This window comes from Ceratina calcarata, unplaced genomic scaffold (genome assembly GCF_001652005.2).
Source record: "Ceratina calcarata isolate Rehan_Ccalc_2016 unplaced genomic scaffold, ASM165200v1 scaffold435.2, whole genome shotgun sequence".
Classification (NCBI taxonomy): Eukaryota; Metazoa; Arthropoda; class Insecta; order Hymenoptera; family Apidae; genus Ceratina; species Ceratina calcarata.
In genome coordinates this window covers 1-14,641 of record NW_017167275.1, presented here as the reverse complement: position 1 = coordinate 14,641, position 14,641 = coordinate 1, and the positions used below count along the sequence as shown (strand labels likewise).

The following is a 14,641-nucleotide window of genomic DNA, read 5'->3' as shown; positions in this document are numbered from 1 at the left end:
GGTGGGGACGGTGACGACGGAAGGGTCCTGCACAGTGGCGATGGTGGCGTTTAACTAAATCTACGCATCGCACGCGTCCAACGCAAGGCTGCAACGAGACCAATATTTTTGTTCACCGATCGCACGTTCCCCGTGTCCTGTCCGTTATGTTCGGAGTCTCTCTCGAGCCCTTCGCGAACCTATGGACGGACAACGCGCGACGTGCGCGAGATACACGCGGCGGCGAATCTGGAAAAGACCGATCACACGTCTGTGTGCCCGCGTACGTGTGTAAATGCGCGAGAAAGGATAAACGAACGATTATTGCAAACTGAATAAACTGATAAAAGAAAACTACGGCACGTATACGTATGCGTATGCGTGCAGCAGGTTTTTATCTATAGGCAAAAGGGGAGAAAAGTTGCAGTCGCAACGAAAGGAGCGGCCGCGGAAGGCAAGACAGTAAACGAACAAATGGGGTGGGAATATCGTGGAGGTGGAGGTAGGAGAGAAAAAGGGAAGAGTAGGGCGACAGAGAGAGAGAGAGAGAGAGAGAGCGTCAGAAAGGCGCGCGCTTGTGTGTGAGAGACAGATAGAGAGAGAGAGAGAGATAGTGAAACGGGATCAAAGTAAGGGACAGAGAAGGACGCAGAGACGATGATTGCACGAGGGATGCGTTCGCGACGGAAGTACGAGGCACACTACTAGTAACTAAGGGCGTGGGCAATCGGAGGAAAGCCGGTGTGAAGTTCCCGAGGTTAGACGACTACATTGATTTTGATTTTCGAAGCGCGCGCACGGGCGGCCGTTCCGTGTTCAATTCCATCCGCGTTCATAGATGCAAGCATGGAACGTACTGTAGTAGTCATCGTGTCGCTGACGATCTTCATCGCGAAATCAACGTTTACCGTTGACTAGGCTCTGGCCAGACACGGTATCCGGTCGTCAGCATTCGCGGCTTGAACGATTCTCTTTCTCGTTCGGTTCTTCTACGTTGCTCTTGTCGGCAGCGGGAGTGTGATTCAGTGATTCTTTCTACGATTCGCAGCGAGCGTTGTCTCACGCCTAATCCGGTCGTACCAAACCATTTGAAGCGAAAACACGAGTACGCGCGTCTTTCCGTTTAATCGCGTGAATTATATAAAGTATACCTGTCTGTCGAGCTGCCTGCCAATCGATCGCACACTTGTTGTAAAATAAAATATACGAACAATGCCGCGATAGGTTTTGATTATCACGCGCAATGAATTGCCAGACCAGCGTAACCAGCGGCAAGTGTAACAATACATATGAGACACCACGGGCAAACGACCCACAAATTCAACAAATGTCCCCTTGCCCAGGCAGAGAAAGAGAGAGAGAGAGAGAGAGAGAGAGAGAGAGAGAGACATATAATATAATAATAAGAGAACGCGCGGTTTATGTATTTCGACACGAGTCAAATAATTCTAAATAGCGTTCCAAGGTGCGACGACGATGTTTCATTTCTGAGCTGGTTCGACAATTAGATGAATTACATTAGGGGAATTAAAGCAAATTATATAGTTATAATCAAGTTCAAATCGCATCATCAGTTTAAAACCAGCAGATAAGTTCTCACGATATTTATTTTTCGATTCGAATTGAATTTAATTGAATTGAATATCCGTTTTATTTGACAAAATATAAAATTGTACAAAAAGGATTCGAATCGCCTGTCTGAGAACCAATCAGTTCGCGAGATTGGCGATCGACTCGAAGCTCCGTTCAGTTTGCATAGCGTAATAAAAGAAACAACCTGCAACCGCAACATTTTTCTGTGTGTTATCAGCAGCAGGTGCATGTATATACATGCACACAGTATGTACTGTAAACAACTGAAAGGAAAACGTTTGAAAACGTTTTAGTCGCGGGATCGGGAATAACAGATTTCTATTCGTTTCGTCCGTATAACGTGTATCGTAAGCGCGGGGGTTAAAACGTAGAGACAGCTGTAAACGCATACGTGCACGTCATCTATATACGCGTTACGCGTAATTTCACAGGTTTCTCTCGTCTCTTGTATCAAAGATCCCGCAATTACGTCTAACCACATACATCGTGCCTATCTACTACACACGTATTAAGGAGAAGTGATCGTTTATATTCAGGGGCAAAGCTTCTCGGATAATACCGTCATCGTCGTCGTCGTCGTCGTCGTCGTCGTCGTCGCCGTCGCCGTCGCCATTATCATCATCATCATCATCATTATCATCTTCGTTGTCGTCATCGTCGTCCTTGTATCATTATGGAGACCGACAGGCGATCAGATCTGTATGAAGAATGGAAAAGACGGGTAACGGTTCATGGATAATAAGTATTTACTAGTGTACCAGAAATGTTGCAATTCATTCTCAAGCAAAAACCAAGTGATACAGATCGTACGATACACGAGATCCAGCTGCAACGATCGACAACACTGGGTCAAGTCGCACAATCATTTTCTAATTCAGACATTTGTTGCACAGGCATTTCTTGGCCCGCTCCCTCAGGGATTTCTTCAGCTGGGCGCAGCGGCAGCAGCAGCTGCAGCAGCAGCGGCAGCTGACCGAAATGCTCAGCAACAGCAAGAAGCAGCGGATCAACAAGCTGCGCTCGCACTGCATCAGCTTCAAATGCAGAATATGCCTGCGATGCATGAACGTTACGTTGGTAGACTCAGCATAACGATCGTTCAGGTAACCGACAATAATAATCATTACATTACCTGGATGATACCTGGTGGTGGTTGTGGTGGTGGTGGTGGTCGGTACCTGGTAACTGCCTGCCTGGTAACCGTGAGTGTTGGAGGGGACGAAAGATCGAGAGCGATTCATTGCGAATCGTCGTGCGAATGATACGTGCGGCAGCGGTGATATGTGGAATAATGAAAAGATGTTTGCTGCGTAGGCTAAATTAGTGAAGAACTATGGAATGACGAGGATGGATCCGTACGTAAGACTAAGAGTAGGCCATGCCGTCTATGAAACGCACACGTGTTCGAACGGAGCGAAAAATCCACATTGGAACAAAGTGATCGCATGGTAGGTATGGCTTAATACCGCGGCGCGGCGGCGGCGGTATCGTTATACGCGTTCGCTCGCATTTATTCGCCCGATGACGTTCGTTCTTGCATTTATTTTCTCTGTTTTATCATCCAGCTATTTGCCACCTGGAGTATCACAGATATACGTAGAAATTTATGACGAATGTTCCTTTGTTATGGACGAATTAATTGCATGGGGTCACATAGATATTCCATCGCAGGTCCTTCAGAAAGGAGAGACGCACGAGGATTGGTATATGCTCAGTGGAAAACAAGGAGACAATCAAGAGGGAATGATAAATCTAGTTTTTAGCTTTCTGGTAAAAATCTATTGCAATGTCCGTGATCGATGATCGTGTTAGTAATAGTAGTAGTAGCAGTAGCAGTAGCAGTAGCAGTACAAGTAGCGATGGTAATAACAATAATATGTCCGACTGCACCGATCCTTCTCACGTTCCTCGACAGCCCAAGTGCCATCCGTACGCGGGTGCAACACCTCCACTTATGATGGTTCCTTCGGCGACGATGTTCGGCATGACCCGTCCGTACGCACCCATCAACGTCTACACGGCGCCACCCGGTGTAGCCGCAGTGCCACCCGTTGTCCCCAGTTGTATGCCAAACGCCGAGGTTGAATTGAAACAGGTAACGAACGAGAGCGGCAGCAACCACGATCTTTGCTACCATGCCATCGCTTCACGTACCACGCGACGAAACTCGTTGTCGTCGTCGTCGTCGCCGATGTAACGCTTATACGCACTTGCAGATATCCGAGATGTTCCCGAACGTGGACAAGGAAGTAATTAAATCCGTTTACGACGCGAACAACGGGAAAAAGGATGTAACCATAAATTCGTTACTTCAAATGTGCGAATAGAGGCACAAGGGGAGAGGAGACGATCGAAACTGATTTTCAATTCCAAAGGCCATATTTGTATTTCGTCCTGTTGTATTCCTATGCTGTATTCTCTTTAAACTGTAATATATATATATATATATATATATATTCGCAATTTATCGCCATACGTAATTTAGGATAGATTTCGCATGCGAGGAGGCTCACGCGGCAGGACTACTATCAGTCGGGAGCACCGAGACAGACGAGACACGAGATCGGGGATATCCTTACCGGGCGGCGGAAATGAACAGCGTATTCCCCATTCATCTTTTTCATGTACAGTATAAATCTGAAATATTTGTTCTCGCGTTGCCTGTTTTTCGCTGCAACTACTTTCGTTCATCACATGCAATCATTACGAACGGATGCGGCTGCGCCCGCTTGGCGTATCCGTGCGCGATTACCCATGTGCTGGAACACGAACTTACCGTTGATTCATGATTTGCAAAACGATACGTATACAGAGATTATACTGCGAAGTGGAAGGAGAGTGGAAGAAGCAATCAAAAAGCCTAATCTGAAGTTATCGTGATTTAATGTATGTATGCATGCATGCATGCATGCATGTAGTATACATGCGTTCGTCGTCGTCGTCAACCAAACCCGACGTAACGATCACGACGCGATACAGCGGCTACATAGTTTCGCTACGCATTCCCTACGCAGTCAGGAGAGAACTTGTAACCGTTTTCTAACGAATGTATCCGACACCGCGTTAAACGTTATGATAAATTCTCTTGGTCGCAACTTGGTTCACCTTAATCATCGCCATTCCACCCAGCCACCTCCGAGAGACAATAGTCGAAAAGAAATGAACGTTGAACTTACACAGTCTCGACGCATCGTCGACGACGACGTTAACTCGACCACATATAGAAATATGTGTTCTGCCAATGCGGCAGATAATTCTTGATCGGGTCCGTCACGAATTTCGTCAGAGGCACTTTGGTAGAAAGCGTGGTAAGAATCGTTTCTATCCTAACGCTACTGTACTTGTCGTAAAACGGTGATTTCAATATGTAGAGAAGCAACGCGAGTCTTCTTCTAAAGATCTCTTTCTTCTCCGCTTTACTAAGCGACACGTTCCTCGCCACCTCCAAGCTAACGATCTTTAAACTGGAAAGAGAGTAAGAAAACATGTAAAAAGATAATCACATTGGTCGATCACGGTCACTCGTCAACAACATATCAACACCACCACCACCACCGCCACATATCTCATTGTTAGCCGTCTCTGCGTTTGTCGCTTCATACCTGAGCAGATCGATGGCGAGCGATAGTAACCACGGTGGCCAGCGTTTCTCTCCAGTCAACGACATACATCCCAAATGGAACAGCGGTTTCACGACGTACAGACTCTGCAAAAATAAGATAGTTTGACAAGGCACGATAGGACGTCAACAAGGCAGGAGGGAACCGTTCGACCGAACCGGCGGACCATGCGTACGACTCGCGATGTACGCACGCGGCGAATGTACAACGTATACCTCTGCCAATATCAAATTCCTTTCCGACGGCGGAGACGATCCGTTTGCTCGCGACTCGTGGCTAGCCGCGTCCACTGCCAGCGGCAGGCCTGACGACAAAGGTTCCCATACGCGGGTATACGGAGAACCGGCACCTCTGACACTTCGAACGATGGTACCAGATCGTTTCAATATAAATCCTTGTTGTCTTCCGGCGGCGGCGGCGGCGGCGGACTCCCGGTGCCCCTGCTCCTGTTCCTGCTCTTGCCCTGGCTCTTTTAATTTTTCTCTGTCAAGGGGCTGTATCGGCGGACTTTTGGTCACACGTTCTTTGTGCAAATGAACCAACAAAAGTCTCAACACGGTTCTATAGAAGACGGACAGAAAGAAGACTACTATATTGGAAGCGAGCGAGTGAAACGACGATCAGCTGCTAGAGTCAGCGCTACGGTAGAAAGCAGCGTAGAGGATACACAGGCAGGGAAAAAGGCAAGTCAGCCGTCTACACACACTCACTTAAATATTTGAACAATGGCAATTATAGCCCACTTGCCGCTCTGGCCCCACAACTTTTTCGCAGAAATCTCGAAAAGGGCTTCCGTATATTCGACCACAGTCAGCCAGACTTTTATCTTCGACTCGAACCGAGAAAACTTTACGTGCACGCGTTTTCCGCTGCACATCAACAGATCGTTGAAAAGTACTATCAAGTTGGACAGAGCATACAGCAACTCCCATGCCAAAGTGGAATTATTGAATCGACCTACGAGCAGTAAAGAGAAACGATTATAGGGAGACGAACGATGAACGAAGGTATTCCCGCCGCCTCAGCATCATCGTTACGAATATCGCGCGCGATTGATGAAAAACCGAGAAGTCAGTCATCAGACGCAGACAGGCTAATCAACGACGGAGCATCACACTCATGTGTAGTCGTGCATCGGGTCGTTCACGCGGCGTCGAAACACGAACAACGAAAGAATATATGAAAACTGAACATTTCCAACCAGCCGTGAAATAAGGTAGACATTGAATCGTGCTTTCCACCTCCGACAGTAATTGTGGATTTTCCATTATCCATTTTCTGTAGGGCTCGATGATTTTCAACATCGAAGAATGTACAACGTCCAACACCATCGTCGCTGCTGGGCCGAGTTCTTGGATCGGCTCGCGGATTCAATCTGTGATGCAGGCAAACGTACGATCGTACGTTACCGTAGTTGAGTAGCTACGTAACTCTGCTATGCCCAGTCAGTGGTTCGCTCCAGTTCGTTCGATCTGCGATTCTTCGGCGTTTCTACGTAGCAATCGTCGTTATCCTTACACTCGTATCGTTATTATTAATCGTTGTGTCGTCGTGCAGCAGGATTCACTTAACCTCACATTTACGCTTGTCAAGTTGGTGACAGCGGAATGGTGTCAGTCAGTGTACGTGTGCGTAATCGCTCCCGTACCCGTAGTCGCGTAGTCACAGTCAGCCATAGCAGATAGCACTATAGCACTTAGCAGCCATTAGTCAGCCATGAGCCATAATCAGCGTGGTCAGCGGGGCGGCAGCATCGCTCCAGTGACGAGCGTACGTGGTAGAAATTCTACCGTAGAATCAGTGCTGTAGTAGGCTGGTGATTGGTGAGGTCACCGTTGTCCATGCCGTTGTCGCGTCGTAGTGTCATAAAATTCGAAGAATTCAAGAATTTGAGCGCCTCTCGTTAGGGAACAGTGAACGCGAACTTATAGGTTAAAGACTGAGGAGGGTATCCAGGGGTATCGGCGGCGGCGTCGAAAGACGAAACGACGAAACCAGTGTCGAAACGGCATCGAAACGGTTTATCGTCACATCGTGGCCGTGCTGGCTAAAACCAGAGATGAGCAATATAACTGTCGTTGTTGTTGGTTCAGTGGTCGATCGGTGAGGGATCGCCAGGTGAGGTCGTGAGGACTAGTCGAGTTCGAAACGCGAAGAAATAATTAGGATATTTTGCATACACGAGCTTCGTAAAAACGATACGGAGCTCACCGAAATCAGAATTCGAACGTCTCTAGTAGCAGAAGTGAAAATCGATGTCGATGAGTTACGGATACGCTTGAACGTGTCTCTGTTTAGTGCGAATCGTGCGAATCGAATTTCGGTGTGAATCACTGCACGTTTCTTCCTCAATGCATACTACAGCACACGAGTAGGATATAACAGAGGTAAGTTGGACAATCTCGACAACGATTTGTAACATTACGATTAGAACAAGAATCGACAAGACTCCGACAAAATCTCCCGTGATCCCAGTCTGTAGTACCTGGCTGTACGTGGTACGTCGCGAATAAAGTTTGTCCGGTTTTCGGAGTCCGGTGATGAATTTGTCTTTGAAATGAATGTTGTTACGCGTTCGTCGAAACCACGTACCGCCACTATCACCACCCCTGTCAGAATCGGAGAATAACGAAATCGCGATATCGACGTTTTGCAGGTTAGAATCGCGTGAACGAAAATGGCTGAGAAAGTAAATATTATGAAGGTAAGTCGTCGGATCGGATACGTTTATTCGTGAAATTCGCACGTCGTACATGCGTGGATTAACGAGGACTCTTGTTCTGTTTGCCGGTGTTCCCTGTGGTGGTTGATTCGACAGCAAATAGCTGAGCAAAAGCTGAAAGCATTTTCTATTGGGACCATGGGTAAAAGGCCGTTGAGTAAGAAAGAACTGGAGGAACAACGTAAGAAAGAACAGGAACAAGCAGCGGCTCAAGTGAGAACCATTATAATAATCAGAATAATTATTAATCGTGTCCTAACATCTCGTGACCCCGTACACGCGAATGCCAATATTGTTTTCGTCGTCGTTCTCATTACACGCGTGTCGACCATGATGATCGTAGGCTTTCGAGGAATTCGTAGCGACGTTTCAAGAGACTCCTAATAAAACAACGAGTAAAGTATGGGTGAAAGCGGGAACTTACGACGCGGGGAAGCGACAGGAGGACACTCGGGAGAAGGGAAAGCTTTACAAACCTCAGTCGAAAATATCGGAGCTCGTCGACAGCAGATCGTCGGCCGAACAAGCCCAAGAATATGCCAGATTGTTAGGGTCGAACGAAAGGAAATTGGACAGATTGGGGAAAAAGAAGAAAGAGGGTGAAAAGAAGAAGAGCAACCTCGAACTGTTCAAGGAAGAATTAAAAATGATACAAGAGGAACGGGAAGAGAGACACAAGTACAAAGGCGTAGTGAAGAACGTTATCTCGACCCAGTCATCTTCGTCATCGTCGGAAGATCCGATGTTGGCGGCCTTGAAATCCGTCGAAGGTAACTCGCTACGCGGCGCTAACACTCGCCTGTCCTACCTAACATACGATCGTTCTTGCTTCCTCGTCTACCTTCCCCGACTACCTTTCTATGTCCGGAAGCCGGATCGCACCTTTTGGCCGTGTCGACCTTGTCCTTAAAACGTCGTCCTCTTCTCTTTGCACTCGCTCGGTTCGTCGACGGTCCTAAAACAGTTTATCGACACCGCCGCCGTCGTCGCTGCCGGCTTCGTTCGAACAGTATAAAGAGAAACGTTATCTTTCGCAGATGGATCGTTCGATAATGGCGATCCGAACACCACCAACCTGTACTTGGGAAATTTAAATCCGAAGGTACGTGTCCTCTCATGGTATCGACGGTTCCGGGAGTGTGAGCACACTTCCGTTCCCCGTTAATTTTACTCTCCGAGCGCATAATTTTTATCGCCCGATAACAGATCACGGAACAACAGTTGATGGAAATATTCGGCAAGTACGGTCCATTGGCTAGTATCAAAATCATGTGGCCTCGCAGCGACGAAGAGAAAGCCAGGCAAAGGAATTGTGGCTTCGTCGCATTTATGAGTCGGAAGGACGGGGAACGAGCATTAAAGAATCTAAACGGTACGACGAACGTCAACGAGCGTTTCGTATTTGTAAACTGCGATCAAACTATTCGCCATCCGTGTCGATCGGCGTCGTTTTCGCGAACGACGCGTCGCGGACTAAGAGGAGGATGGTGGGTGGTAGGATGGTAGACACCTTTTCACTCGTTCGCATCTCCGAATTGATCGTGATCGAATTTAGGTCGGGACATAATGCAGTACGAGATGAAGTTAGGTTGGGGAAAGAGCGTACCGATACCACCGTATCCCATTTACATACCACCCGCTCTGATGGAAATCACGCAACCACCGCCGCCGTCCGGGCTTCCATTCAACGCTCAACCGCATCGGCGTGACAGACACAAGGTACGTAGTGAAAACGTCGAACGAATCGACGATTCAACTCGTGCAGGCGACGTGTGTGTGTGTGTGTGTGTGTGTATGCCGGGGAGTGATCACCGAAGGGAAAAAGAAAAGCGAGTGACGTATCGATTCCAGATACCGCGCGTCCGTAATCTTCAAACTGTGGACCCTCAGGAAAAAGAAAACTTCGACAAGGTAATAACGTTCTCTTCGTCCGTTCCGTCCGTTTCGTCGAAGCTCCAGAACAGCGCAGCAGAACTACTCGACTCGCGGAATTCATCGCCCCGGAATCTTGTCTCTCTCTCTCTCTCTCTCTCTCTCTCTCTCTCTCTCTCTCTCGTTTCGCAATTCAACCGTGTGTTTGGCGCGTTACACGCGTCATATCAGCGCGCGCACGCGTTTCTCATCAGCGTACGTCGCGATTCAAATAATTATTTATAATGATTTATCTGTTACAAATCGTATCGTACGATCATCGACGAACGTCATGACGATCGTGACTGGGAAACTGGCTGGTTTTGGACCTGAACTCCGTTTCATGAAACAACAACTGCTGCTGTTCCTGCTACTATTGCTGCTGCTGCTGCTGCTGCTGCTGCTGGTACTGCTACCACTGCGCCGTTGAACGAGAACGGTCGTAGATCTTGCAAAATGCGGTCGTCAAAGTGGTGATCCCAACGGAAAGGTACCGTTTTCACTCGACAGACTCGGGGTACGATCATGTCCCATCCAACTGTTCGTGATTGCAGGAATTTAGTCATGTTGATACACAGAATGGTGGAATTCGTAATCAGAGAAGGCCCCATGTTCGAGGCGATGATCATGAACCGAGAATTGAACAATCCCATGTTCAGGTTCGTACACACACGTACGCGACGCACGCACCGAACGGTCGGTTCCGTTTGTCTCACCGCAATCACGTCGTTTCGTAGATTTCTATTCGAGAATTATTCCCCGGCACACATTTATTATCGATGGAAGCTGTATTCCATATTGCAAGGCGATGGACAAAAGGAGTGGCACACGGAAGATTTTCGGATGTTCAAAGGTGGCAGCGTGTGGAGACCGCCTCCGATCAATCCGTGGACGCAAGGAATGCCCGACGAATTGATCGAAATGGAGGAAAGACAAGAACCGAGAAGAGGCAGCTTGTCGAACAGGTAACGCATGCAAACGTACGGCTACTAGACGCGAGCGGACATCCGGGACGGAACGGACCGGCGGACGGCCGTCGGACTTCGCGGCACGTCGAAGCGATCGACCGAAGCTCACGATTTCGACGTCGTCTACTACATTCCGCTTCCGGTAGTCTCTTCTCGATCTCACTCGATCTCACTCGCGATTTCCGGTTCCCTCTGTCGCACAGCCAACGAGACCGATTGGAAGATCTGTTGCGAAACATATCGCCCGAAAGGATAAAAGTCGCAGAAGCGATGGTATTCTGCATAGAACACGCCGAAGCAGCAGAAGAAATTTGCGACTGCATCTCGGAATCGCTCTCGATACTGCAAACGCCCGTCAACAAGAAGATAGCAAGGCTGTACCTCATATCCGACATACTACACAATTGCGGCGTGAAAGTGAACAACGCTACCATTTACAGGAAAGCGTAAGCCTCGTTCCACCATCGGCGTCGTGATCGTCGTTCTCTCACCACACTCTCACTCGTTGGACGCGTCTTTCTGCGCAGGTTCGAAACCAGACTGTTGGACATATTCAGCGAGGTCCATCAAGCTTGCAAACAGTTCGACAGCAGGCTGAAGGCGGAAGGATTCAAAGTCCGCGTCATGAGAATGTTCAGAGCGTGGGAAGATTGGGCGGTCTATCCACGAGATTTTCTCGTCAAACTGCAAAACACTTTTCTCGGACTGGTTCTGCTGGTACGTGGTCCACGCGGTGACGGTGGGAAAGGTCTCGCACGTACGCGCGCGATCCATCGGCGGTTCGTACGTCGCCGCGCACGTGTGTGAGTGCGGTTCAACCGCGAATGAAAATTCTTCTTCGGCAGATGGACGAACCGGAGCCAGAGAATCTGGACGACGACATCGACGGGGCACCCTTGTCGGACGCGGACGGAGACGGGACCGAAGACTTGGACGGGGTACCGTTAGACGGTGCCGCTCTCCTGAAGGGTGCCATGAAGCACGGATTGACGCCTCAGACGAAGCCGAACTACGACGACATCGACGGTGTACCCAGTAGGAACGCGTTTCGAAGCCCGCACATCCAGTCGATCCCAGTCGACGTTAAATCGTTGGATCGTTTTCGGTTACAGTGGACGAAGACATAGACGGCGTGCCCATGGACGAAGACGACGCTACGAACGTACGAAGCAAAGACGGAGGAGGGGACGATAAGAAGCCGTCCTCCGTTCCCGCCGGTTTCGTACCGTCTCGTTGGGAAACCGTCGACCCCGATCAGGTGACCGACGTCGACGACGACGACGACGACGACGACGACGTCGAACGCGACACAGGTATAGACGCTGACTCATTCTTTCGCGCGATCGTTCCAGGTGGAAGCGCAAGCCATGACGACCAGCAAATGGGAAGAACTAGGTCAAAACGAGGACTCGAACTCTCAGGACACCAGTATGGATTCCAGGTAACCAGTCGCAGAAACGTGCGCGTCTTTTCTCATTCCGACCGCCGGTCGCCGAACGATCGGCAGCGGTCCGGTCTCGCGGAAAACCCAACCGTCGAAAAGACCACCGAACCGTCGCACCTCGCACGCAACGAACGAAAGCGTGAAACGATCGATCGAAAGGGTCGATCGGTGGATCGGAAAGAGAAAAGACGTACCGTGCCGACGGACAAACATTAACACGAGGGATCTCGTCACGTTGCGACAGCGGCAGAGACTACCAGAACGAGGAACGACGGAGCCGTCTGCGCGAAATAGAAGTGAAAACGATGCAGTATCAAGACGAATTGGAAAGCGGTAGAAGAACGTTGAAGTCCGGCATGACGATTCAAGGACAAGTGGAACATTACAGGAAGAAACTGATAAGAAAGGTGCGTTGACACGCGCGTGTGCGCGCGCGACAGATCGTTCCGAGAGGGACGAGCGAAGGACGATCGCCGATACAGGGTAAACGCAACAAAAAAAAAAAAAATATTCTGTCTCCGTGGTTTGATCTCGATCGATTCGTTGGACACAGAGCGAAAGAGAGATGAAAGAGGCGAAGAGCGAGGAACGCGAGGACGATCGACGAAGAGAAAAGAAACGAAGCACCACTCCGGAGTCGCCCGCTGCCGTTGCCGCGGCGGCAGCCGCCGCCGCCTGTCACTACAGAGACCGAAGACGAGGTTCGACGAGCCCGCCGTCCTCGTCGTCCAAGGGTCAGACGACCAGCAGTAGCAGCAGCAGCAGATATCGGTAAGTATACGGGGCGTCGACGCGCGCGTGAGCGCGTATCGGTGTCGGGGGGGGGGAGGTGGGTAGGGACACGGGGTTCGAGAACGAGCCAGCTCTCGGGAACCAGCCGAACGACGTGTTACAGATCGCGCAGCAGATCGCCTCCAGCGCCACCGCCTCCTCTGCCGCCGTCTTCACGCGGGAAACGAAGATCTCGATCTCCGTACGCGAAGAAACGAGTACCGACGACGCCGTCACCGCCGCGGATTCGACGAACGCCTTCGCCCTCGTCGTCGTTCTCGTCGAGGGCGTCACGCCGTTCGCCGCCGACGAACGAGCGAATCGACCGGAAGAGGAGGGCCAGGTCGCCGTCGTTGTCACCGCCACCTCCGCCGCGCGCTTCGAAGCACAGCAGACCGCCCGCCAACAACAGCCCGCCGTCGCCGCCGTCGACGCGTAAACACAGACACAAACACAAATATTAAGCGTCGAACGCGGAAAGAAAGAAAAACGGTTCGTAAGAGCAACGACGACGACGACGACAACGACGACAACGACGACAACGACGACAACGACGACGACGAACGAAACGGAGATGACGCGTCATTGCCTCGAACGCGACAGAGGAAACGCGGAGAGAAACACGTCGTTCTCTCGGTAGCGGCGAAGCATCGCGGACCCCGCGCGGTGAAGACCGACGAGAGTTTCGGACGCCCGACCAGTGGCGCACCGTGGAGATTCAACCGACGCGCAGGGAGTAGGTGTGACGCGCGAGCGCGAGCATTCGTACACGAAGAGGACAGACGACAGAAAGAGGCGGCGCCACTAGTCGGGCGGAGACCAGAGACACGGAAGACTCGATTCTCGCACGTCGACGGTCGACGGCGTCGACACAACACGACACGCGATTCGTCGATCGAATCGAGCGTTGGACGGGAAAGAGACGAGGAGCACCGATCGGTCGGTCAACGTCGATCCGAATCCGGTGTGGGACACCGTTGGACGGAATCCGCACGGAGTCGACACGTAGACACACGCACGCAACGGAAACGACGAAGAAACGAGATCGGTGGAAGCGCGACTCGGTCGAGAGTCCGACTCTGTACAACTGGCGATCGGTACAATAAAACACTGTGGAAAACTTTGAACTCGATTGATTCACCGGTCATTCACTCTCCTTTCCAATCCTCTCCGTACAGCGAGTAAGAACGAAACGGAGTCAGCGACGCGAACGCGCGAGTCTCTCCGAGGGGACAAAATGGAAAACGAGTAAGAAGCGTAGGACTCGCGGCGCGTTCAAAGCCGAACCCGGCATAGACACCGTGGGACCAGGGACGGGAGAACGTTTCTCGCACGGCTCGCTTCTCCTCTGTCTCGCTCGTCTCTCGATCCCGACCACTATTCCCCTCACGCGTGCTGACGCGCGTTCGCGAAGCTCTCCGTAGCAGGGCTCGGAAAATATTTATTACCCAGTCTATTAATTAAAAGTAATATGAAACTACTTTATATATTGGCGAATTTTTAACGTCAATGGAATGAGGAAGACAATAAGACACGCCACACATACACACATAGGCATGCGCACGGCAGCAATGACGTTCACACTTTTATACTTCATATGCAGATACAGTCACAGCATTCACACAAATACTTA

At 50.1% G+C, this 14,641-nt stretch overlaps 3 protein-coding genes across 7 annotated transcripts in view; 2 read left to right on the top strand and 1 right to left on the bottom strand.

The window, feature by feature from the left end:
* Positions 1-4,026, top strand: part of LOC108626949 (toll-interacting protein) — a 12,193-nt gene extending 8,167 nt beyond the window's left edge. Inside the window, exons 2-7 of one of the 3 annotated variants that reach the window (XM_018027931.2) lie at positions 2,109-2,293; positions 2,466-2,675; positions 2,887-3,020; positions 3,138-3,342; positions 3,488-3,667; positions 3,789-3,899. In XM_018027931.2, coding sequence (XP_017883420.1) covers positions 2,246-2,293; positions 2,466-2,675; positions 2,887-3,020; positions 3,138-3,342; positions 3,488-3,667; positions 3,789-3,899 — 888 coding nt within the window. In that variant the 5' untranslated portion in view covers positions 2,109-2,245. Of the gene's footprint in view, positions 1-1,315; positions 2,294-2,465; positions 2,676-2,886; positions 3,021-3,137; positions 3,343-3,487; positions 3,668-3,788 lie in introns of those variants that run through there. The other 2 variants (XM_026815210.1, XM_018027932.2) reach the window with 2 other exon arrangements.
* Positions 4,027-4,438: 412 nt separating this feature from the next.
* Positions 4,439-6,543, bottom strand: Pex16 (peroxisomal biogenesis factor 16). Of its 2 annotated transcripts, none has more exons than XM_018027926.2 (5): positions 6,394-6,543; positions 5,903-6,149; positions 5,408-5,753; positions 5,175-5,278; positions 4,439-5,036 (listed from the first exon to the last, which is right to left on the bottom strand). In XM_018027926.2, the coding sequence occupies exons 1-5, from the start codon at positions 6,521-6,523 to the stop codon at positions 4,778-4,780; spliced, it is 1,086 nt and encodes a 361-aa protein (XP_017883415.1). In that variant the 5' UTR covers positions 6,524-6,543; the 3' UTR covers positions 4,439-4,777. The 2 variants fall into 2 exon arrangements, with proteins under 2 accessions (XP_017883415.1, XP_017883416.1); XM_018027927.2 differs by having other exon boundaries at positions 6,434-6,534.
* Positions 6,544-7,233: 690 nt separating this feature from the next.
* Positions 7,234-14,135, top strand: LOC108626943 (U2 snRNP-associated SURP motif-containing protein). 2 transcript variants are annotated; one of them, XM_026815186.1, is made up of 19 exons: positions 7,234-7,579; positions 7,849-7,896; positions 8,011-8,127; positions 8,258-8,684; positions 8,952-9,016; positions 9,121-9,286; positions 9,470-9,633; positions 9,766-9,825; positions 10,272-10,315; positions 10,380-10,484; positions 10,563-10,790; positions 10,997-11,239; positions 11,321-11,510; positions 11,639-11,828; positions 11,906-12,051; positions 12,146-12,234; positions 12,482-12,644; positions 12,791-13,008; positions 13,133-14,135. In XM_026815186.1, exons 2-19 carry the CDS (start codon positions 7,870-7,872, stop codon positions 13,470-13,472), a joined length of 2,982 nt encoding a protein of 993 aa, XP_026670987.1. In that variant the 5' UTR covers positions 7,234-7,579; positions 7,849-7,869; the 3' UTR covers positions 13,473-14,135. The 2 variants fall into 2 exon arrangements, with proteins under 2 accessions (XP_026670987.1, XP_026670988.1); XM_026815187.1 differs by lacking the exon at positions 9,766-9,825.
* Positions 14,136-14,641: the final 506 nt, after the last annotated feature.